At 37.0% G+C, this 24,183-nt stretch overlaps 2 protein-coding genes across 7 annotated transcripts in view; one reads left to right on the top strand and one right to left on the bottom strand.

Annotated features, from left to right (window-relative positions):
* The window catches only part of CDC40 (cell division cycle 40), a 55,167-nt gene extending 49,213 nt beyond the window's left edge, over positions 1 to 5,954 (bottom strand). Inside the window, exons 1-2 of one of the 2 annotated variants that reach the window (XM_055261153.2) lie at positions 5,823 to 5,954; positions 4,340 to 4,586 (exon numbers count right to left, since the gene is read on the bottom strand). In XM_055261153.2, the coding sequence (XP_055117128.1) occupies positions 4,340 to 4,528 (189 nt within the window). In that variant the 5' untranslated portion in view covers positions 4,529 to 4,586; positions 5,823 to 5,954. Of the gene's footprint in view, positions 1 to 4,339; positions 4,587 to 4,789; positions 4,826 to 5,822 lie in introns of those variants that run through there. The other variant, XM_063631049.1, reaches the window with a different exon arrangement.
* Positions 4,898 to 24,183, top strand: part of WASF1 (WASP family member 1) — a 78,621-nt gene continuing 59,335 nt past the window's right edge. Inside the window, exons 1-3 of one of the 5 annotated variants that reach the window (XM_063631122.1) lie at positions 4,974 to 5,531; positions 6,218 to 6,362; positions 7,765 to 7,804. The gene's annotated coding sequence lies outside the window, so the exon portion shown is untranslated. Of the gene's footprint in view, positions 5,532 to 6,217; positions 6,363 to 7,764; positions 7,805 to 24,183 lie in introns of all 5 variants that reach the window. The other 4 variants (XM_055261129.2, XM_055261143.2, XM_055261136.2 and 1 more) reach the window with 4 other exon arrangements.

Genomic DNA, 24,183 nt, shown 5'->3' with positions numbered 1-24,183 from the left:
TGTTCACATATTCTGTATCATTATTGATAGTTTTTACTTGTTCTATCAATTATTGAGAGGTATATAAAAATCTCCCACTGTAATTGTATATTTGTCCATTTCTCTTTGTAGTCCTGTCAATTTTTGCTTAAATATTTTGGGCTTACATTGTTTTATATCTCTTTGTGAACTGAACCTTCTATCATGAAGTGACTCTTTTGTCTCCAGTAATGCTTTCTGCTTTAAAGTCTATTTTTATTGATATTAACACAAACAGTGCTAGCTTTCTCTTAGTTAAAATTTGCCTGGTACATCCTTTTTATTTCTATTTTAGATCTTCCTGGAGGTGGTAGTAAGCATAGCAAGGCAAGAAAAATAAATAAAAGAAATAATGATTAAAGGAAAGAAAAAATACTGTCATATTTGCAGCTGATATGGCTATGTAAGTAGTAAGATCAGTTAGAAAGTTAAATAAATGAAAAATACAATACTATTTATTAATAGCATAAAAATAAGATCCACCTAGAAATACCTGCAATAAAACTGTACAAGATTTTGATACGGAGACAATTACAAACTTTGGAAGAAAAAAAAAAACGAAACTAAAAAAAGGCCTAAACAAATGAACGGATATAACATTATCTCCAAGTTGACCTATGACTCAATATACTCCCAAACAAAATCCCAACTGGGTATTAGTAGAACTTTCCAAGTTAATTATAAACTGTATATAGAATTACAGGGCCAAGAAGAGCCAGCCAAAACATTCTTGAACAACAAAAAAGGGCAAGGGAACTGCCCTATCACCTATCAAGCCATATTATTAAGAATGTTCACACTATGGATTAATGAATGTGAAAAGCTTTCAAGAGATAATACAAGAGAATATTTTCATGACAATGAGTTAAGGATTTCTCAAACAAGCAACAGGAACCACAATACATAAAGGAATAATTTGACAAGCACAGACTACATAAATAATTGTTTGTAAACAACAGGCAAAAGTGAGAAGACAAATCACAAAAAGAAAAAAATTTTGCAACACACACAATTGACAAAGGATAGTATCCAGAATATGTAAAGATCTTCTAAAAATCAAAAGGAAATGACAACCCAATAGTTGCTTCCAAAAGAAAAAAAAATTGAATCACCAATAACATATGAAAAGATACTCAACTGCAGGAAACAGCTCAGAAAAAACATGGATTAAAAACGCTGCAAAAATGTATTCTCTGCCAAAATGCTTGCTATTAATCATAATACAATTAGTCAACTACAGATGAATATATTTGCATGCTTCACATCTCCCTTGGTCATTTTCCAATTTTCCAATCATTTGCAATCATTATATTTACTATGTATAAGTTTGTTTTCCCACCATATAAACAAGTGTTGGTTCATAAACCAACAATGAGCAATGCCCTCTACTCTCCCATAGAACCCAGACTACTGGGTGTAGAGCCCCAGCTCTACCTCTAATGGACCTCTGGTACCTTATGCAACCTTTCCTCCTGGGTTTCCTTATGTATTCGTGATTGCACTAAGTGAGCTCTAGACAAACACCCCCATCCCTGCCACTGCCTGTCTAGCTCTAAAATTCTGATTCTTAATGTGCATACTTTTACAAGACTTTCTTTTTCATTCCATTCTCTTACCAAATATACTTCCCTAATCTTGTGTACTAGGCACTGGAGACACAAACGAATGAATACAACAGTCTCTGGACCCCAGGGTCTCACAGTCCAGGGGAAAGAAAAAGATGAAAGAAAAAGATGAACAAGTCACAGCAATGTGCTAAGTGCTATAGTTAAGATATGATAAAGGGGCTAAGGTAAAATAGGAGGAAACATGTGCACTGAGACTGAAGGACCATAGTGTTTGGAGTGGGGGAAGGAGGCACTAGGCAAGGGATTTCCAGGCAGAAAGACTAGCGTGGGCAAAATCTTCAGAGGAAGAAAGAAAATTCGGCTTTCAGGGCTTTGTAAAGAGTTCAGCATGGGAGAATAGCAGGCCTCACATGCTGCCAAAAAAACTTAGAAATCACCCATTGGACAACATGGTGTCTTTGGGCAGGGAAGTGATACGATGCAAGTGGAATGTACAAAGATCATTCTAAGTGCACTGTGGAGAAAAGAATGGGGTATAAAACTGGGAGACAAGAAAGGAAGAAGTAGAAAGATCAGAAGGCTACAACTGTCTGAAGAGAAATGATGAGAATCTGAACTAAACAGTGGCAGCAGAGGAGAGAGATTTGATGAATATCATTGAGTTAAAGTGGACAGGACCCACTATCCAAAAGAAGAGGCTGAAAGAGAAAGAAAAGAATAACTCCTGGGAGAAATAAGGAAGATATGAAGGCTGCACCAGTGAAAATAGCAAGGAAGGAGTTGATGTGAGAGAAATAAATGAAACAGCAATGTTAGAATCAATTGAATGACTAGCTTCAGGGGCTGAGGAAGAAGGAAGAGAAAAGGATACCTCCTTTGTTCTTGGCTTGAACTAGTGGGTGGATTGTGGGATGACAGATCAAAATGGGAAAAACAGAAGTGGATTTTGAGGGAAAGAAAATAATTTTTCAACACACTGAATTGGAGGTGGCTGAGCGCCAACTTGCAAGAGACAAATGTACACTTACAATGGGAGATTTTTATATATCTCTCAAGTCGTAAGCTAGCAAGGAGGATAGAACTGGAAATAAAAGGATAGCAAGCATTTAATTAGTGTTCATTGTGTGTGGCACTGTTAAAAGGGCTTTACATCTTTTATGACAATTATTATAATTCTGTTAGATAGGTACTACTGTTATTCCTACTTTACAGATCAGCAAAAATTAGGTACAGAGCATTTAAGTAACTTATCCAAGGTCCTCAGGCGGGTAAGTGCTGGAGGCAAGATTTGAATTACAGTCTTAATTCCAGAGCCTGTGCTAACCATTTCACGGTGTTCACCTTGAGCTAGAAGCAGCACAGACTGAGGTTGAAGGTATGGGAGAATATGTGGAATGCAAAGAGGACTAAGAACAGAGTCCTGGGAAACACCAGTATTGAAAAGGGAGAGTAAAATAATTGGAACAGAATGCTGAGTAGAGCCCCATGGAAGCGAAACGGAAAGTTTCAAGAAAGAGAAACTAATGAACAGTGTCATTTGATGCAGATATTTAAGTCAGATGGCTGAACTTGACAGCTGGAAGGCCTGGGACATCACTCACAGGCAGTAGTTTCCCAAGAGGATAGGGCCAGACTGCATTGGGTTAAGGAGAAAATGAGACAAAGACAAAAAGAGAGCTCCGAAAAGCTGAGCTGTGAAAGGAGAAGACCCAGGAGGTTACTGGAGGGGCTTAAGTTTGAAAAGTTTTGTTTTGATAGGAAGTTAGGAGGATTCTAAGCATTCTTTCATGACAGATGTCCATTTTTAAAAAGTAAAATTCACATACAGCTTGTTAAAAACCTGTAAAACACTTCTTAAGTCATTAAACTAGACTTGAGGACATGATACAAAGGAATTTTTGGACACCGCCTCCCTTCTTCACATCTTGAGCTGATCACCTACCTCGGGCTCTACTGGGCCTGCACTACCAATTGGTAGATGCTCTCATCAGGCTCTAGACACATCAGCTTTTCCTCAGTTCTTCAAACCCACTAGGCTCTTTGCGTTCTCAGGCTTGCCTGTCACCTCTGCCTGGAAACTCTTGCCTTAATCAGCTTCCTCCATTGAGATCATGCAGCTGTTTCTCAAATCCAAGGCCTTTTTCTCACTGTATTAACATACACAATCATAAAACATTTACTGCACTCTCACTAGTTGGCTCTGTGCTATATGCTTTATTTGTGTAATTTCACTCAATTTTCACACTCATCTTCTCATGTAGACAGATGTTTTGAGAATGATCTCCACTGTACAGGTGAGGAAAGAGAGGAGGCTGCATAACTTGTCCAAGTTCACATAAGCGGTGGTGCCAGGATTAGAACCTAGTTCTTCAAAAATAAGACAAATCGAGGCCACTACTCACTTCAAGTGAAGGCACAATACTCTAGTTTGGGAAGTCCTGATCTAATTTCACTTATGTTCCGACATTACACCTGCACTTTCCAGGCTATGTCCCTAATCCACAAATTCAAATTTCACCCCCTCCTTCCACTTGCTTTCTGATGGCGGGAGGCAAGGGCAGAGAGCATCGGAGGGCTATTCCGTACTTCCAATTCTGCTTCTCCCGAGGATATATGTGGGAAGGAGAAGAAATTCAAACGTTAGCAACTTATCTCTGAGCACTGAGAAAGAGGTAACCCGGTACCTAACAAGCGGCTGGCAGTTTTGGAGCTGAAGCCAATTCCCACACCGCATTAGTAGCAAAAGTGCTTACCTTAACTGCCACCTCCGGAGCCGAGTCCACTGCCACTGCTAGAGACGGCTTGGCCGAAGGCGATTTAGTCAAGTGCATGAGGGAGTCGGCGGCTGGCAGCGGACACCGACTGCTCTCACTGTCCGAGTCCGATTCGGACCCTGAACCCGAACCATAGGAAGCGGCCAGAGCTGCAATAGCAGCCGACATGACGGCAACAAATCTTCTGCGGAGACCCTGCCAGGGCGGAAGAAGAGGCTCCCAGGTCCTGACAGATTGCGATGGAACACATCATTAACTTTCTTTGCTAAGAAATAATGTCTTACATCTTAAAACAGTGAGCTAATTATTATTAGAATAACTACTGTCGAACTGAGAGCTTAAGAAAGTTTATCTAGGGAAAAAGAGAGAATTATAATAGCTTATAACTTTCAGGACCTAGTTGACTAAAGAATACGAGTTCCAACATACCTTGAGGCCTTGCGGTCCTGCACTCCCAGCGTGCAGCGCGGCAGGAAGCGCGAGAGGGCACAATGGGAAGTGTAGTTTGGGACAAGGGGGCGGGACAGGAGCGTGTCCCTCTCTGACCCCGCCCCCGAATGGATGTTCCATTCAATTGGCTATCATCTTCCCTCATTCCCTAGCCAAGCAGTGTTCTCTCCGTCCCCCTCCCCCAAAGTGAGGATTGGGCAATACCACAGAACCTCAGGAAAGGGGGGAAGAGCGAGCTTCGGCCCCACGGATGGGGGAGTGGGCGGAGGCTGGGTTTCCCACCTCGGCTGCACCTGGGCACTGGAGGCTGAAGAGGAAAGTGAGAATCTGAAGTTTTGAGACCTCTGACTGGCCGGGAATAGCTCCTGGGGCGGAGGTCAAGGATGGGACCATAGGCGGAGCGAGTCCCGCGGTCCCCCCTGCTTCTGGCGCGGGTCCCTGCGCCCGGTTGTGGAGCGTCTCGCGCGGGGAGGGGGCGGGGGGAACGGCAGCTCGCGGTGTTGTTCACTCGCGCGTCGAGCACACGGTGGGTCCGGCGGCCGGTTGGCGCCCCAGGCGGCGTTCCCTGTGGCCTGGCGCCTCGGCCGCTGCCCTGAGCGGGTTCCGCCCCAGAGCCCGACCCTCCTGGGGTCCCTAGGTGGAGTCCCGCGAGCCGAGGGGGACCGGCGACCGCTGCCGAAGCATGAAGAGGGGGTAAGGCGAGAGCCCCCAAGATTTCACGGTGAGCGCGAGTCCCTGAGGAATTGCTTTTTTCGGGGAGGGGGTGTTGGGAGAGGAACTCTTCCTTACTGGCCGGAGCAGACCGAGTGGTGTGTGGCCCGCAAAGGTGACGGGGGTGGATGGGCGCGCCTCCCCCGCCCCGGCCCCCACCCCCATCCGCGGGTTTTCCGAGCGCCCACCGCCCACCCGCCAGCGGGGCTGGGTGCCGAGGGAGACGGCGGCGGGCGCGCCTGGGGCTCGGCTGTAGGGACCGCCCCGGGGCTGCTCTCGCTGGAGAGACTGCGGGTCTCACCTGAGGTGCCACCGCCCGGGCTTCCCTGCCCACGGTCCGCCCGGTGCTTCTTTCCGGGGGAGGCGGTAGCCCCGGGCGACAGAGAAGACCCTGCTCGCCCTACGTGCTCGGGGCTCAGTAAAGCGAGCTCGTGCGTTTGCGTGTTTGCTCCGCGAGTCGGTGTCTAAAGACATAACGGTAAAGCGAGTGCGGGCATCCTTTTCTTCGTTGGAAGGGGAGGCGAAGCGGTGCTGTCGCTTCTGGTGCCGGTTCATGGGGGCTGCCTCGGGCAGAGTTAGGGAGCCGCTCACTCAGCGCTCATGTCGGCAGGACTCGCCCATTGTGCCACCCAGATAATTATTCAACTATGCAGCATCCATTGCACCTTTCCCATTTTTCTTTTCCCCTTGCTACAGCATGCCCCCTAGCTTCGGTACTCTGACACCTTCTCTTGCACTTGGGGATGATGAACTGGAATAACGATGAAAGAAAGCACATCCGATCTCAACATTCACGACCTGCCCTATAACCGATTAATTAATTGATCCCCAGCTAGACTAGGTACTTAAATACGACTTACTCTAATCACTTCCTTTTCTATATGATAAGATGTGCGGTGGATTCGACTTAAATTTTTTCTTTGGTGTTAGATTCACGATTAGCTAAGGTCTTTTTTCTGTTCACTAATTGATGTAATTGACTTATTGGTTATTCAATCCGTCTAATGTTCTTAAATTTAAATTTGCATGGTAGGTAACATTCATTTTTCTGATTGTTCATAGCATTATATCATAATTAGAAATGCAGTCTCAATTTGAACTCTCAGGAACAGTTTATCCTTTATGCTCTAAGTTTCTGTTAGGAAACATTTTTGTTTATATTGAATATTTGAATGAAGTATTTGATATAAAATTTCGGAAGTTTTGAATAAGAAAAGTTTTGTATTTGTTTTTCAGTAGCAGAATATGTCATTACTAATCGTTGCCTTCCATTGAATGGAAGACTTTAAGATGAGGATTTTAACCATCATATCAATCATTCCCTAATTTGATTTTATTTTTTATTCACTTTTTTCTTTGCAATATCATGTATTTAATTACTTGTTTTAGAATCCAGTTTTTTTTTTTCCTAACTTAAATCTATAAGTATAAGTAGGCTTCAATTTTGCATGATCTACCTGAAGGCTGAATTTTTTTTTTTTTGCAAATACAAGAAACAACTGTTGATTACTTGATTTTTATGTTAAAAACTGTTTACATCTCATTATTTAAAAATAAATGATTCACTATCAAAAGTAAGTGTTGAATTTTTATAATTTTCCTTTTCCATCTTTCCTTGTTCAAGCTTGTTGCATTAACCCTTTTGATAAAAGAGAATCACATATAAGCATTGCAGAGGCAGTTTTAAGGTATAGTAATTGTTTTATGGCACTTGGAAGTGGCGCACATATAACATAAGTTGATGGTGTAGGATTAGTTGCTTGGTTAGGAAATGACCTTGCAATTTACAAAATGGACACCTTTGTGCCTTGGTTTCCTTATATGTAAATGGAGATAATATTTAATAGGTAGTGTGCATAAATTCAGGAAAGGTGTGTTTTTGTAGTCCTTTTAAAGAAAATTTAAATCTTTTAGCTGATGAATGATAAAAAAATTTCTGTGAAAAATACAATGAAAAAATGTCAGGATTTTCCATGGCATGTTAGAATGGCTGATTAACATTGATTTTTGCTTTGGAGAGGTATGCCTCTGAACTGAAAAATGTTTCTCATCTATCAAGGGTTTTAAATAATTGCAGACATAAAGGTTATTACAGTTAATACCTACATATAGTTAAACATATAGTTAAAATAGTTAATAGTAAACAAAAATTATGACTTGATAAAAACTAGAATATTGAATTAAGTTAGTGAAGAATAATATATTCAAAAAATATTAAGGCCTTTTTTGTTAAAAATTTGCAGGTGATACAATCCAAAATACATAGTTGTGATCATTTATAAGGTATGCTATAGAGTTACTTTATTACTCATGTTTGTAAATATTCTTACATTCAGAGACAGTTTTAATATTGTATAAGACTATATTTAATTATACATTTTGCTTTATTTTAGGAATAACTTAAGATATCTTTTCCAAGTGTTTGCTTTTCATTATCACAGTACATAGTACCTTGTGATTTCCTTATTGGACTACTACCAAAAGATTATATTATTAGCACTTTTACCAAAACAGTGCTTTTGTTTACTTTGTGAGAAAACTTCGTATAGATAAGACTATTAAAGTGTGCTTAAAGTTACTATTGTATGGTTTCATTTTTGAGAATTGGATTGTTTTATAATGTTTTCTTAAATGAATTAAAATTTAGCTGTCACTGTCACTTGGGTAAATGCAGTAAAGTCATGTTTTTTCCTAGTTCTTTGAGGAGAGAAACTGACCTGCAGCTTATTGTCATAAATCCAAAGTTGTCAGTATAGTTTTAACAAATAGTAGGGGCTCAGTTTTCTTTGTTGAACAAATAAAATGAATGGGTAAAGAATATCCATTGAATTAATGTATTTAGTGAAACATTTTTAAAGATTTATCAAACATTATAATTAATGAAATGTATAACTTTATCTCAGGAGAAAAGAGAAAAATGAATTTGGAGGTTCTTTGAACTCCATTTACCTGTTCAGATATAATTCCATTACCTGTACACTTTTGAACTGGCGCTAGATACTTAATAATGTATATGTTAGCAGTCTTTGATTTATGAAATATTAACAATTTTCTTCTTATAGCTCACTTCATGAAGATGTATGTTAACATATTTTTTGTTTTTCCTGCACTAGATAGAAGTGTGTTTGATTCTTTGTGACTTACGTTTTCTAGTGAAATAGTAATAAAAAGATATATGTAAATTAAATCCTATGCTAAATGCTTGAGTACCTAGTTGTTAAAAATAAATGACCCCTGAGGTGGAACTTTTTATAAAATTAAGAATCTTGTGTTTTTAGTTTATCACATTCAGCTTATAATTTTGAGTCTTTGTGAATTGGTAGTTCTAACTTACTACACAATTGATTACATTTTACAACTTGTAAAATGGTTTGGAACTTGAGTCTATTTTCTCAGAAACGGTATACTTAGTGATTACAGTCACAGACAGCCCACTAAAGCCTATTTAAATAATAAAATACCTGAATTATAGGATTATGTTAATAATACTAAAGAAATTATAAAATTATGTTAATAATTAGTATAAGTATATTAAAATACCTATAATAATTTGTATAACAATCTTTCTATGGGAAAAATAAGTTTCAGATCTACCTTGAAATGCTAGGATCTGTAACTCTTGTGTTAGACATGACAACATTATTAGGAACTTGTTCTCTTTCACCCAGTGGACTTGAAGAGGAGGCTGTTTCTCAGTTCAGCGAGTGGCATAGGCTTACATTATCTGGGACGAGAAGTTAGGGCATGACAAAAATTAGAAGGAAATGCAGTCTTCTGTGTGACTTCTCAAGATGTTTGATTATAAAATGAAAAGGTATAAGTAGATGACTTCTGAGATCTGTTTTAGCTACAAATAAAATTCTGAGGCACTTCGAAGCTTAGTGTAACCCCCCTTTTCCCTGAGAGTTCATTTTCCCTAAAGTTACCACTTACGTCCCTCTTATGAGGACATTTCTTCTTTCTGGACCTACCTCTGAAAAAGAAAGTAGTCTTGATCCTTTCACACATGTCTGTTCTCAGAAGCAAGATTTTTTAGTCTCTTAAAGGCGTTATTTTTGTGATGGGTTTTTTGTTTGTTTTAATTTTTAAAAATAAACTCCCAGCACTGTCAAGAAACAGGATTTTTCTTTTGGATTGTTTCCTTTGTTTCCTTATTTTGAGCTATTAGTAAAGTCAGGGTAGATTTCATTCATACTTTGAAGAAAGATCATATCCAGTGAATCTCCATAGAATTTTTTTAAGGAAAAAATATTGGAATGAGGTCATGAAGTGGGAGTATGAAGATATAAAGATGGATTATTGCCCCATAAAGTACGGGGCATCTTGTATTTGTAGCAGCCTTACTCGGGGTGCTATGGAGCTTTGGTATGGATGTGATGGGGCTGAAGGCAGATTGAGAAAGTGAATCTATGAACTCCTTGAGGACAGTTTTGTTGTTAGCGTTTGGTTGTTTTGTTTTGCTTTGCTTCATTTTTGTGTTCCCAGTGCATGTTTTTGGTTTAAGCTAAATGGATTTTGAGTGTATGCAATTACTACAGAATAAAAGAGAAGTCATTCTGTTCTTATGTGGAAAGATCAGGGTGCTGTGAGGGAAGAGGTCATGAAACACAGCTATTTTTGTCATATGCATTGGAGTATTTGATAATTATTTGGAGATCAGTGATATTCAAAAATAATGTGTAACGTCCAAAAGGAAAAGAAGTAACATTGCTTGCTTGCTAGATGTACAAGATACTATATAGATGCTGTCACATTTATTATCTTGTTTAATTGCTATCATAGCCCTATAAGGATTTAATTGAAGAAAAAGGTCAACTGAATTGAACAAGTTGTTTGTTCTGCCTAGCAGAAGCCCGGATTGTCTCAGAACTGCTTTATCTCCCCTTTTACCGATAAGTTTCTGTTGGAACAGTTATTTTAATAACTTGATAGCAATTCTGCCTGCCTGCTACCGTCCCCTCATTTGTAATTGGTTCATTTAGTGAGTCCTCCTTGTTAAACCAATGATTCATATTTCATAATCAGCACATAATTATTGAGGGCCAAGTAGGTGCTAAAAAGGATAGGTCTCTATTCTCTTGGAGTTAACAGTATAGTAAAAAACAGGTGTTGAACAAATACATTTGTACTTAGAAATTTTGGTGAATGCTATAAAGGAAAAGAAGAGGGAACTGGATTTACATTGGGAGTCAGGGGAGGCTTCTTAGAGGCAAGATTAGTGGAAGTTAGCTAGGTAGAAAAGGAAGAGAATGCAAAGAACAGGTGAAACAGTTAAAGCTTAGTGTAAGAGGGATTGTGACTTGATAATGAGGTTGCAGAGGTAAACAGAAGCCAGACTATGCAGAGGGCCTACATGAGGCTTGGTTTAACAAGGTTAAGGATTTTAAGTCTATTGGGGAAGGCCATGAAGAGTTTTAATCAGGTTGATTACTGGATCAGATCTGTCTTTTATAAAGATCACTTTGGCTTGGAAGGGGCCAGAGATACCAGTCACAATTCTGTTCATTTCTGTGGTTTATTGGCCTGGTTTTAGACACTTGCACTAAGCCAAGTCACTCAGAACTTTTCCTGGGTCCTCCATGCCCAGAGGTTGAATAATTTGTTTTCTCTTCAGTTGCTGAAGCTGTGAGATACAAAACTCTGGAGCTGTTAATGGCCTTGTTTCTTGCCCTGTGGGCTAGATAAGCCAGGGCTTCTAGAACAAAGAGTGCAAAGAAGCAGACGCACAGAGTCCTGACTGTATTTGAGTTCCTTTGTCCATGGTCCTGAGATTGGGTTCCAGAGACATCCTAGTTACCTTTGTCATGAGTCCTCCTTTTTGCGTAATCTGTTAGAATTGTATTTGTGGTACTTGTCAAAGCAGCAAACTGAGTCCTCTCATAGATCAAGTAATTTGCTCAAGGTCACATGGCTAATAGAAATGGAGGTGGAATTTGAACACAGATATGTGTGATTTCAAAGTCCCATTTTTTTCCTACTCCCTTGTGCTGCAAAGGTACCATTTCTTAAACTAAAGGTCCTAAAGGAATTCTAAGGAGGTGGATTTTGGGTGTAGTGACATCTATTGGATGATGATGACAGCAAAGGTTTTTTTTTTTTTTTAATTTGGTGTGCTTGATAGTAGTTAGTCCAGCATCTAGCCATTCTTTATTCCTAACCTAGCCAGGTCTACTCCAATAAAGTTACATTGACTAACTTATTTGAAAAGAAGAAAAGCTTATGTGTCAGGGCATGGAATAACTTGTTTGATTCCTTTACCAAAAAATATCAAGTGTGTTATGTTTTCACCTTATGCTACAAAAGTAAGTTTGTTTTCTAGTTGAATAGGGACATCTTGCTAAATTTGCTAAATTTTTATAAGATGCATGTGCTAGAGGTTATGCCAGAGAATTGTGGAAAGGTTAAATAAGAAGGGAGGAACAATGAAGCATTTTATATTTTAGTCAAGGATGAAGACTAGCACTCATTTCTTAAAATTATTTTTATAGATTTAGAGGGTACACGTACGGTTTAGTTACATGGATATATTGCGTAGTGGCAAAGCCTGGCTTTTTAGTATAGTGTACATTGTACCCATTAAGTAATTTCTCATCCCTCACCCACCATCTATCCTTCCACTCTTCTGAGTCTCCGTTATCTATTATTCCACTCTTTATGTCCATGTATACAAATTATTTAGCTCCCACTTATAAATGAGAAAATATGGTATTTGACTTTCTGTTTCTGAGTTAGTTCACTTAAGATAATGGCCTCTGGTTCTATCCATGCTGCTGCAAAAGAGATGATTTCATTCTTTTTAATGGCTGAGTAGTATTTCGTTGTTTCCATTTAAATTTTCTTTAATCATCCATTGATGGACACTTAGGTTGATTCCATATCTTTGCTATTTTGAATAGTAGCACTCATTTTTTTTAAAAACCAAAATAAAAGCCTTGTGTGGTACATCATAATACATGACTGCAAATTTATCAATTTTGTTATTTTCAAAGAATCTTCATTTAGTTTCATTGTTTTTTTCTCTTGATTTCCTGTTTTCAATTTCATAGATTTCTGCCTTAATTATTCCATGGTGTATATGTGCCACAGTTTCTTAATCCAGTCTGTCATTGATAGACATTTGGGTTGGTTCCAAGTCTTTGCTATTGTGAATAGTGTTGCAATAAACATACATGTGCATTTGTCTTTATAGTAGCATGATTTGTAATCCTTTGGGTATATACCCAGTAATGGGATGGCTGAGTCAAATGGTAATTCTAGTTCTAGATCCTTGAGGAATCGCCACAGTTTTCCACAATGGTTGAGCTAATTTACACTCCCACCAACAGTGTAAAAGCGTTCCTATTTCTCCACATTCTCTCCAGCATCTGTTGTTTCCTGACTTTTTAATGATTGCAATTGTAACTGGCGTGAGATGGTATCTCATTATGGTTTTGATTTGCATTTCTTTAATGACCAGTGATGATGAGCATTTTTTCATGTGTCTGTTGGCTGCATAAATGTCTTCTTTTGAGAAGTGCCTGTTCATATCCTTTGGCCACTTTTTGACGGAGTTGTTTTTTTCTTGTAAATTTGTTTGAGTTCTTTGTAGACTCTGAATATTAGCCCTTTGTCAGATGTGCAGATTGCAAAAATTTTCTCCCGTTCTGTAGGTTGCATGTTCACTCTGATGGTAGTTTCTTTTGCTGTGCAGAAGCTCTTTAGTTTAATTAGATCCCATTTGTCTATTTTGGCTTTTGTTGCCATTGCTTTTGGTGTTTTAGTCATGAAGTCCTTGCCCATGCCCATGTCCTGAATGGTATTGCCTAGGTTTTCTTCTAGAGTTTTTATGGTTTTATAGATTCTTCTACTTTTCTAATACAGACTTCATGATATTTTCAACTTAAAATAGGTTTATTGGGATATAACCCCATCATAAACTGTGGACCATCTGTATATATGCTTGGTGCCATAAATTTCCCTCCAAGCACTGCTGTTGATGTATCCCACACATTTTGATAAATTGTATTTTCATTTTCACTTAATGCAAAGTATTAAGAAATTTCTCTTGAGACTTTGAACCATGTGTTATTTAGAAGTGTGATGTTTAATCTCCAAATGTTTTGAGATTTTCCCATCTATCTTTCTGAGATTGCTTTCTGGTTTAATTGCATTGTGGTCTGAGAGAATATACTCTATTAGTTCTGTTCTTTTAAATTTTTTCAGGTGTGTTTTATGGCCCAGAATATAGTCTGTCTCAGTGAATGACTTATGTGAGCTTGAGAATAACGTGTATTCTGCTGTTGTTGGTTGAAGTACTATATACATATCAGTTAGATCAGGTTGATTGATGGTATTTAGTTCAACTGTATTGTTACCGATTTTTTGCCTGTCAGTTAATTACCGACAAAGGATGTTGATATCTCCAGCTGTGATCATGAGTTCATGTTTCCCCTTGTAGTTTTATCAGTTTTTGCTTCACATTTTGATGCTCTGTTAGGTGCATATACATTAAGAATTGTTAGGTCTTGGAGAATTTGCCCCTTTATCGTAATGCAGTGCCTTTCTTTATCCCTGTTCATTTCCCGTACTCAGAAACCTACTTTGTCTCAAATTGATACAGCTACTTCAGATTTGTTTTGACTCATGTTAGCATGGTATATCTTTCTCCATTTCTTTACTTTTAATCATTTTTATATTTAAAGTGGGTTTCTTGTATACAATATATAGTTAGGTCTTTTTTATTTTTAATCTACTCTGTCTCTTTTAATTGGTATATTTAGACCATTCACATTTAAAGTGATTATTGATATAATTGTATTAAAATCTACTGTATTTGCAACTGTTTTTTATTCATTGCACTTGTTCTTCGTTTCATTAAAAAGAAAAAGTTGGCTGGGCTGGTGGCTCACGCCTGTAATCCCAACACTTTAAGAGGCTGAGTCAGGCCAATCACTTGAGCCCAGAAGTTTGACACCAGCCTGGGCAACACGGTGAAACCCCTGCCTCTACAAAAAAATACAGAAATTAGCCAGGTATGGTCACATGCACCTGTAGTCTCAGCTACTTGGGAGGCTGAGGTAGTAGGATCACTTGAGCCTGGGAGGCGGATTTTGCAGTGAGCCAAGATTGCGCCACTATACTCCGGTCTGAGTGATGGAAGGAACCTCTGTTTCATCCCCTCCACCCCCAAAAAATGTCCTCTTTTTTTCTGCTCTGACTTTAATTGAGCACTTTGTATGGTTTCCTTTTTTCTCTCCTCTCTTAGCGTATCAATTATACTTCTTTCTTTTTAAAATGTTTTGTAAGTGGTTGTTCTAGTTTGCCTCTCTTTTTGTATGATTACCGAGGAGAAGTCCAATCTAATTTTTATCCTTGTCCCTCTATAGGTAAAGTGGTTTCTCTCTGTCTTTCAAAATTTTTCTTTGTCTTTGATTTTCTGCAGTTTGAACATCACATGCCTAGGTGTAGATTTTCTGGTGTTTATTGTGCTTGATGATCTCTGAGCTTCATAGATTTGCTGTTTGGTTTCTTAATTTTGGAAAAATTTTGAGCACCTGTGTATGCTAGGCATTGTACTAAATATCTTACATATGTGATTTAATCCTCACAACAACCCTGTGAAGAAGTATGATTCTCATTATTTGTGGTGGGAACTAAGTTTTCAGTATAGACCATTACAGAATTTTTTTACAATAGTCACTAAAATTTAACTGCCTTGGGCTTACCCCTGACTTAAGCTTCCTCTAGATGTAATGAAAAAATGGGATTATTTTGATTTACTTGTTAGGTCACAATACTGGAGGTGACTGTTGGGGATTGATTTCAGAGTTCAAGTCATGTGCAGTGTATCAAATTTGTGTACCATCAAAGGAGTTGAATGAAAATGGCTATATTGTGTCCTTTTGATGAGATGCAACTATTTTACCAGCAATTTGCATACCTTTGAAAGTTGACTGAACTGATTAATGGAGAATCCAGTACTTTGCTTTAATTTAAAGATGATCTCAAATCCTAAGTGATTTGGTGCTGTTACTAGAAATAGAGAAGCCCAAAGAATGAGTAAGTTTCCTTTTTGGGGAGAGTGGGGAATGATGGATAATAAATTGATTTTGGATATTATGAATTTGAATTAGTGAGATGTCCCTGTGGAGCTGTCTGGCAGACTGATAGCACAGGAGTATATATTGTCAGGACCGTTAGGGTTGATTATATAAGTTTGTGTGAGTCATTTAGAATTGATGGTTAAAGATCTGGCAATGATGGATTTATGAAAAGGAGAAAGTGTAGAAAGAACTAGGTATAACGAAACTGTTGATGCCTAACATTTAGTGGAAAGAAAAAGAGACAGAAGAGGATGCTGAAGGTATGATCAAAGGATATAATGTGTTGCATTCTTAATATGGCTGTTCTCTTGGGACAGGGGATAAGGCCTTGTGGTCTGGCCAGATCTCTGAAGAGGAAAGTGAGATGCTAGTGAGTAGGAAGGGAAGCAAAGCAAAAGTGTGTTGATGGTTTTGAAAGTAGAGGAGAATGACAGGATTGCAGGAACTTGGTAAGGACAAAGTGTTTTATAATAATGAGGCAATGAATGGATAGGTTAGAATATTCATGTCAGAAAGAGATACTTCGGAGATGGAGATCTCATAGGTAGAACTATTAAAAAAAGTCTGTGCACAGACACTTGATGTGCTTAGTAGTAGAAGGAAAGGTGCTACTCCACAGGACTGGAAGTACTGGCAGTGGAGTCCTCAAGAGAGATGGGGTTCAGTTTTAAAAGCCTTGCTCTTGTCTGTATACTTCTAACAGTTGCTCTAGGCTTGGCAAGTAGTAAAGCCACATCATTTGAAGTGGGAATCTTGGAGGGATGAAGGTGGTTATGTATTGCTACTGATTCCTGTATTTTAAAATGTATTCTTCTTGCTTGCAAAAGCAAGTCTTTTTCATTGTGATAGAGGCAGTGCACAACTGCATGCCTCATATACAATAGATAGTGTTAACATCATAAAAATCACCATTTTCACTATCACAGAAGGAAATGAAATAGAGCATGTCTTTCAGTGGATTTGTACATACAGAACTTAATTTCATTCATTAGCATTAAAAAGAAAATGTAAATGTTTTGGTAATGCTATGCTAAGTACAGAAAGATGACATTAATGACTTCTTATCAGTTAAACATGAATTTCAATATGTATTTCATATAGTAGAGATGGATTTATGAGTTCCTCAACAATTTTAATTAAATTCACTCATTATTAACTGTTATGTGAGAGGTCATGTTAGGACCAGAAAGTGCGGTGAAAATAGTATTTATTTTACTATTCTAATTAAATCTTCTTTGAGGTATAAGAGATAATTGTTATAAAAGGGCTTTTGGAACAAGTCTATATTAACATAAGATGCTACTGTTAAATTTTAAGGCTAGGGAACTAGGACCGTAGACAAGATCATGATTTACATTTTTCATTAAATACTCAGTGTGGTATGTAAATGTTTCCAATGTAATCACTGACTAGAATAAACAATAAATATTTGCTTTGGTTATCATCAATTTAGCTTTATTATTTTGAATTTTAAGTGACTATACCAATAATATTGAACTTAAACTACAGAAAGATGGTGATGATTTATTGAAAATTAAGTCACTTATTTTTAATTATGGTGTTTATATTTGAATTTGTTTTTTATTTGTAGCTGCTTCACCGAATATTAGTAGAATTATCTATAGTTGACCTTATTTGAGGGTTATAGTGAAACATGTAAGTTATAGATGTATCTCATCTTAAGAAAACGTAATATGAATGAGATTACTAATGAAGTGAGCTTAGGTAAAAATAAGAGAAAAGGTACAAGGACTAAGTCCTGGAGTCCTCAAAGAATTGGAGGTACAGAAGATAAAGAAAAGGATGCACTAGCAAAGGAGACTGAGAAGGAGGTGGGAGAAAAGCCAAGAACTTGAGGTGCCCTGGAAGTCAACTTAAGCAGGCGTTTAAAGGAGTGAATCGCAGTTGAGTTGTATCAGATGCTGTTAATAGTTTGAGTGAGAAGAGGCCTGAGAATTAACCATTGGCTCTAACAGATAACCGACCTTGGTGAGATGGTTTGGCACAGTGCTGAGAATGAAAGCCTGAACAGGACAGAGTTTAGTGAGAATTGGAAGAGAGAAATCAGACAACTCATTCAAGAAATTTTTCCATAAAGGAGAACAGAAATTGGGAGAGGAGTGGCTGGAGGGAGAAGTGGGACCAAGAGAAGTTTTTGTTGTTGGTGGTGGTGGTTGCTTTTTTTTTTTTTAAGATGGGTGAAATTATAGCGTGTCTCTATGCCAATGGAAGTGATTCAGAAGAGGGAAAAATGATGATACAGAAGAAAGGAAGGATAATTAATTCCTACTGCTTAAATAGGATTTGGAAACTGGCCTGGAACTTTGCCACTGGGTGAAATGGTTTCTGTGGAGAAATTTTTGACTTTGACATAGACAAATTACAAATGCCCAATAACCCAATTCATCTATTGTTTTATACTTGTAGATTATTGCTAGGCACTGTACTCTTTTATATATTTTAAAGTTTATGTTTAATATTACTAAGTTTAAATCAGTTGTTTTTTTGTGAATAGGCAGTAGAAAATAAGCATTTTATAGTATGTGATTATTGTCTTTAGTTGGAATAGTTAATGCTATTTGATTAAATGGATTTTTGAAAGCTTTATTGAAATACAATTGACATGTAATAAACTGTACAATTGGATGAGTTTTGATTTATGGATACACTCTATCATGACATCAAAATAACAAACCCCCAAAAGTTTCTTAGTTCTTTTTGTAGTCCCTGTATCCTACCTCTCCCTTCTGCATCTACAAACCCTCACCCCTTCCCTAAGCAATGATTAACCTACTTTCTGTCACTGTAGGTTAGTTTGCATTTTCTAAAACTTTGTATGTGTGGAATCATGTAGTCTGCATATAGTATGCAACACAGTCAGTCATGTGTTGCTTGATGACAAGGATGCGTTCTGAGAAATTGTTAGGCAATTTCGTCATTGTGTGAACATCATAGACTGTACTTACACAATTCTAGATAGTATAGCCTACTCTACACCTAGGCTATATGGTAGAGCCTATTGCTTTTAAGCTACAAACCTGTACAACGTGTTACTGTACTGAATAATGTAGGCAGTTGTAACACAATAGTAAGTATTTATGAAGATATTAAACATCTAAATATAGAAAAGGTACAGTAAATATATGGTATTAATATAACAGATTAAAAATGCTACCCCTATATAGGGCACTTACTATGAATGAAGCTTACAGGACTGGAAGTTGCTCTGGGTGACTCAGTGAGTGAGTGGTGAATGAATGGGAAGGCCTAGGACATTACTGTATGTGACTGTAGTTGTTATAAACACTGTATACTTAGGTTACACTAAATTTATTATAAAAATTTCTTCAGTAATAAATTAACCTTAGCTTGCTGTAACATTTTTGCTTTATAAATGTTTAATTTTTTAACTTTTTGACTCTTGTAATGTCAGCTTAAAACACACACTGTACAGCTGTACAAAAGTATTTTCTTCCTTTATATTCTATAAGCCTTTTTTATTTTTAAAATTTTAAAAGCTTTTTTTGGTTAAAAACTAATACTGAAACACACACCTTATCCTAGGCCTACATAGGGTCAGAATAATTGATATCACTGTCTTCTACCTCCACATCTTGTCCCACTGGAAGGTCTTCAGAGGCAGTAACAAGCACGGAGCTGTCATCTCCTATGATAACAATGCCTTCTGGAATACCTCCTGAAAGAGCTGCCAGAGGCTCTTTCTAACTTCACAAAAAAAAAAAAAAAAAAAAAAAGTAGAAGGAGTACAGTGTAAAATAATGATAAAAAGTATAGGATAGTAGATACATAAACCAGTAATACAGTAGTTTATTATTATCAAGTATTATGTAACTATACTTTTATGTAACTGGCGGCACAGTATGGTTTTTTTTTCCAGTATCACCACAAATATGTGAGTAATGCTTTGCATTATGTATGATGGCTACATTGTGTATGATGGCTAACACTGTATGATGGCTACAGTCTTACTAGGTGATAGGAATTTTTTTTAGTTCCCTTAGAACCTTACGTGACTACCATCATATATGTGGTCCATCACTGACTGAAACTCATGACTGCAACTCCAGTTATATTAAGATAGGGTAGCCCTTTATCCTTGGAAGATTCTGCTTAAAGAAATACTTTAAAATTTTTTTCACACAAAAAAATAAACATTTCTGAGTTTTGTGTGCTATGTGCCAGGCTTTATGCTAATCATTGTATCTTATTTGATCCTCATAAACAGCCAGCCAAAGAAGGCAGGACTAGCCACAGAGGGACAGAGAAGTTAAGATTCTTTGCACAGTTTGTAAATGGCAGAGCCAAGATTCAAACCCATCTGATCTGTGGTCAGACTCTGTACTCCTAACTGCTATTTTGTCTACCTTTAACTGCCATTTTATCTACTCTGCTTTTAAATTTTACAGGTTAAATACAACTAGCGATATTTTTGCTTGAGGACACAGTAAATAAAAAATTTTCATCCATTGCTAGAGTGTAAAATACCAATATAAGTTTATTATTTTAATGAATGTAACACTAAAACTGAAAGACCTTTCATTTCATGTTGACTTTTTGGTGTCCCTGGTCATTTTTTGAACCTTGCTTTCTGTAAAATGAGTAAGCTAACTGTTCTTATTGTCTTCAGGATAGTCTTTGTAAAGACTATACTTTGGTGTGTAAATGTAATTTGGGGAATACCACTGATATTTTTTAAACATTTAAGATCTTTTCAGGGTAAAATTGTTCAGAAATATTTTGGTCAAAATGAGGACTCAGATTAGGAGAATTATTGTAGGGCATTTTGTTTTTTTAATTGGTAAACTCTCTTCGTAGTCTTTTTTCTCCCTAGTTTCCTGATCCAAGACACTGTTTCTTTTTCATAAGCATTCATCTGCTTTTCCATTTCCTTTATTCCCTAAATAACATAGAATAAATGGCTTATCGTATTTTGGCTTGGTGTGTCACCGATTTTTTCATGAATGATTCTGTTTTCCCATCTATATCCTTGACATCTTTAAAATATAACTTTGCACTACTGCATTTTTACTCCTCCTTTTACAAAAACTGTACCTATTTATTTGACCTTTGTGCTTTGCTTCCTTTATTCCTGGAATTCATGCATCTTGCCAGGAACATAAAGGGAGCTAGAAGGGTGCACGAGAACTAAGGCTGCTAGAACATTGTACTCAGACTTTATCATGCATCTTGTTAAAAAGCAGATTCTGATTCAGAAGTTCAGGGGTGGTACCAAAATATGCAGTTCTTACAAGTTCCTAGGTGATGTTGGTGCTGCTGTTGCTGGTTTAAGGACCACACTTTCACTGGTATAGAAAATCCATGTCAGAAAGAAGTAGTTAGAAAAAGTATTGCTTTATATAACAATATATTATAAAAAAAGAAAAAGTTGCTTTAAAGGGAATACATTCTTAAATGATCATGTTTATAAAATAGATGAATTCAAAGGAGAGGCAAAAGGTCAGGTAGGTAGAGTGAGAAAAGACAGAAAGGCAACAAACATCTGAATAGAATACCTTCTTAGTTCCCAATGTTGCTAGAACTATTTTATGACATTTAAAAAATTGTGGTAAGATACACGAGTTAAAATTTACAATTTTAATCATTTGAAAGTGTATAGTTCAGTGGCATTAAGTACATTCACATCTTCCAACTTCTTTTTTAAGATACTTTTTTTAGATCAGTTTTAGGTTCATAGCAAAATTGAGCAGAAAGTACAGAGAGTTCCCATATATTCTCTGACCCCACATATGTATAGCCTATCAACATTCTGTACCAGAATAGTACATTTGTTACAACTGATGAACTTAACGTTGATAAATCACTCAAAGTTAATATTTTATACTAGGGTCACTCTTGGTGTTGTACATTTGATGGGTTTTGATACGAGAAATGTGTAATTTCACGTGTTGCCATTTTAGTATGATACAGAATAGTTTCAGTGCCCAAAAATCTGTACTCTGCCAGTTTATCCTCTCTCCTTTCTAACCCCTGGAAACCACTAATCTTTTTACTCTTTATAGTTTTGCCTTTTCTATCATGTCATGTAGTTGGAATCATAGAGTATGTAACCTTTTCAAATTCGCTTCTTTGACTTGGTAATATGCATTTAAGGTTCCTCCCATGTATTTTCATGGCTTGATATTTCATTTCTTTTGAGTGCTGAATATTCCATTATTTGGGTGTACCACACTTTATTTTACTTACCTACTCGAGGACATACTGGTTGGTTCCAAGTTTCGGCAGTTATGAATAAAACTGCTAAAACATCGACGTTGAGATTTTTGTATGGGCGTAAGTTTTCACCTCATTGGGTAAATACTAAAGAATGTTTTTGCTGGATTGTATGGTAAGAATTTGTTTCATTTTATAAGAAACTGCCAAACTGTCTTCCAGTTATGCATTCTCAATAGCAGCGAATGAGAGTTCTTCTTGCTCTGCATTCTCTCCAACATTTGATATTGCCAGTGTTTTAGATTTTGGCCATTCTAATAGGCATGTAGCAATATCTCGTTTTAATTTGCAATTCCCTACTGACACATGATGCATGATGTTGAGCATCTTTTCATATGCTTATTTGCAATCATGCAATCAGTGTATCTCTTTTGGTGAAGTATTTGTTGAGGTGAGAACTTTTTCCCAATTTTTAATCAAGTTGTTCATTTTCTTGTTGAATTTCAAGAGTTTTTTGTATATTCTGAATAACAGTCTTTTATTAGTCTTTTGCAAATATTTTCTCCCAGTCTGTTGCTTGTTTTCTCATTCTCTCAACATTGTCTTAACAGAGCAGAATTTTTTAATTTTAATGAAGTCCAACTTACCAATTATTTTTCATGGATTGTGCCTTCGGTGTTGTATTTAAAATGTCATCTTCAAACCCAAAGTCATCTTGATTTTCTTCTATGGTACCTTCTAGGAGTTTTATAGTTTTGGATTTTATGTTTAGATTTATAATCAATTCTGAGTTCATTTTTGTGAAGTGTGTAAGGTCTGTGTCTAGATTCAGTTTTTTGCATGTGGACGTCCAATTCCAGCATCATTTGTTGAAAAGACTGTCTTTTCTCATTTATATTGTCTTTGCTTCTTTGTCAAAGATCAGTGACTGTTTGCATGGGTCTGTTTCTGGGCTCTTTATTCAGTTTCATTGAACTATTTTTCTATTTCTCCAAAACTATACTGTCTTGATTGCCCTAACTTTGTAGTAAGTCTTGAAGTTGCATAATGTCAGTCGTTCAATATTGTGTTGGCTCTGCTGGGTCTTTTGACTCTCTGTAATAAACTTTAGAATCACTTTATTGATAATCACAAAATAACTTGCTGGAATTTTGATTAGGATTGTGTTGAATCTACAGATCAAGTTGGGAAGAACTGGCATCTTGACAATATTGAGTTTTCTTATCTGTTGTGGACTGAATATATGTCCCCATCCCCCACCCCCAAATTCATATGATGACATCCTAACTGTGATAGTATTGGGAGATAGGACTTTGGGGAGGTGATTAGGTCATGAGAGTGGAGTCCTCATGAATGAGTGCCGCTATAAAAAAGTCCCCATAGCACTCTCTCGAGCTTTCTGCCATATGAGAACACAACAAGAAGTCTACAGCCTGGAAGAGGACTCTCACTAGAACCTGACTATGCTAGCACCTTAGTCTCATAGAATTCCAGCCTCCAGAACTGTGAGAAATAAATTTCTGTCATTTATAAGGTGCCTATTCTGTGGTACTTCATTATAGCAGCCCCAAATAAGAAACTATCCACAAACATAGAGTATCTCTGTATTTATTTAGTTCTTTGATTTCTTTCGTCAGAGTTTTGTAGTTTTTCTCATATAGATTTTGTACAAATTTTATGAGATTTATGCTTATTTCATTTTTGTGGGGCTTGCAACATATGGTATTATGTTTTTAATTTCAGATATCACATATTCATTGTTAAGACATTGGGAAGCAGTTGACTTTTCATATATTAATCTTGTATCCTTGCTGTAATTGCTTACTAGTTCCAAGAGTTTTTTGGTTGATTCTTTCAGATTTTCTATGTAGGCAATTATGTCATCTTTGAACAAAGACAGTTTTATTTCATCCCTCCCAATCAGCATACTTTTATTTTCTTCTCTTGTATTAATAAGACTTTTGGTGTGATATTGTAAGAGGGAACATCCTTTCCTTGTTCTTGACTTTAGCAGGAAAGGTTGTAGTTTCTTGCCATTAAGTATGATGTTAGCTGTAGGTTTTTTGTAAATCTTCTTTCCAAGTTGAGGAAGTTACCTTTTATTCCTAGTTTGAGGAGAGTTTTAGTAATGAACGGGCATTGGTTTTTGTCAAATGCTTTTCCAGTATCTTTTGATAAGATCATGCAAGCTTTTCTTCTTTAGCCTGTTGATACGATAAATTATGTTAATTGATTTTTGTATGTAGAACCAGCCTTGCATATCTAGGATGAATCTCACTTGGTCCTGGTATGTAATTATTTTTACACATTGTTGGAATCGATTTGTTAATATTTTGTTGAGGATTTTTGCATTTTTGTTCATAAGAGATACTGGCTTTTAGTTTTTTT

This window comes from Symphalangus syndactylus, chromosome 2 (genome assembly GCF_028878055.3).
Source record: "Symphalangus syndactylus isolate Jambi chromosome 2, NHGRI_mSymSyn1-v2.1_pri, whole genome shotgun sequence".
Taxonomy (NCBI): Eukaryota; Metazoa; Chordata; class Mammalia; order Primates; family Hylobatidae; genus Symphalangus; species Symphalangus syndactylus.
The sequence above is the reverse complement of the archived record's forward strand: the minus strand, read 5'-3'. Positions and strand labels throughout refer to the sequence as shown.